Genomic DNA, 1,270 nt, shown 5'->3' with positions numbered 1-1,270 from the left:
TGTCAGGATGGTGTTGGTGTCAGATGGTTGTTGTGTCAGGACGGTGTGATTCCACATGTTGTTTGCGTTACGTCTGTCCGATTTTTGTCACTTGCCTCCAACTTTCCCATAATGTCAAGTGGAATGAGTTTTTCGAATTTTTCCAACACCATCCTGACACCAACACCATCCTGACACCAACACCATCCTGACACCAACACCATCCTGACACCAACACCGTCCTGACACCAACACCAGCCTGACACCAACACCGTCCTGACACCAACACCAGCCTGACACCAACACCATCCTGACACCAACACCAGCCTGACACCAACACCTTCATTGTCTGGTAAGCGTTGCTACAACATATTACAACACTGCACTCATCTCTCTCACATACACAGACAGACACTACCTGACGGTGAGATGCATGCGTGTGGACAGCAGGCTTTGCAGGTGTGTGTGGAGTCTGAGCGCGTGTGTGTGTGAGAGGGCGCGTGTGTGTGAGCGATAGGTGAGTCTGTAACAGTAGCTGGTGTGTGTTACGTCAGGGTGTGTGTCGGTCTGTGTGTTGGGTGTGTAGGTGTCTATGAGCGTAACATTCTCCACCGTCTCTCTACTGGCCTCTCTGACCAGAGCATGAAACGCTGCCTCCTGCCAGTCTGGCCCCGCCCAGAAGCTGATGTCATAAACAAAGCTCTGTGGAAACAGGGAGAAGGGATGGAACGGTTGCTCTGGCAATGGGCGGGGCAGGAAGTGGTTGAGGAAGCGGGGGTCAGGTGACCAGAGCAGGCGCCAGTCAGGTACGGAGTAGACCAGTGACGCCAGGAGGTCAAGGTTCAGACACACACTGACGCCATCGGTGAGGTCATCAGCCCACAGCCGGCCTAGCCGTCCCATTGGCTCGGCCGCCAGCCACAGAGACCCCTCCTCCTCAGCCAGGGAAAGCCCGTAGGGGGTCAGCAGACGCTCCAGACTCCGCCCCAGGTCAGGGATTGACTGAGAGGCTTTGGGCCACGTTCCCCAGAGGAGGAGCTGGTGGAAGGCAGGTGGGGACCAGGGACTGATGTGAACTCTCTGAAAGACTAGGCCGCTCACACCATGCAGAACCTCCTCTCTCTCTCTGTGTTCTCGCTGCTCTCTCAGGATCTCCATCTGAGGCAGTAGAGAAGGACGCAGCACGTATCCCCCAACACCTACACACTCCTCTCCCTCACCTACACACTCCTCTCCCTCACCTACACACTCCTCTCCCTCACCTACACACTCCTCTCCCTCACCTACACAC

At 55.7% G+C, this 1,270-nt stretch overlaps 1 protein-coding gene across 1 annotated transcript; it reads right to left on the bottom strand.

Annotated features, from left to right (window-relative positions):
• Positions 1–148: 148 nt before the first annotated feature.
• LOC139027399 (ferredoxin-fold anticodon-binding domain-containing protein 1 homolog) lies at positions 149–1,264 on the bottom strand. The gene has a single exon (XM_070442509.1). It carries the CDS (start codon positions 1,135–1,137, stop codon positions 394–396), a length of 744 nt encoding a protein of 247 aa, XP_070298610.1. The 5' UTR covers positions 1,138–1,264; the 3' UTR covers positions 149–393.
• Positions 1,265–1,270: the final 6 nt, after the last annotated feature.

The sequence above is a fragment of the Salvelinus sp. IW2-2015 genome, unplaced genomic scaffold, assembly GCF_002910315.2.
Source record: "Salvelinus sp. IW2-2015 unplaced genomic scaffold, ASM291031v2 Un_scaffold14780, whole genome shotgun sequence".
NCBI lineage: Eukaryota > Metazoa > Chordata > Actinopteri > Salmoniformes > Salmonidae > Salvelinus > Salvelinus sp. IW2-2015.
The sequence above is the reverse complement of the archived record's forward strand: the minus strand, read 5'-3'. Positions and strand labels throughout refer to the sequence as shown.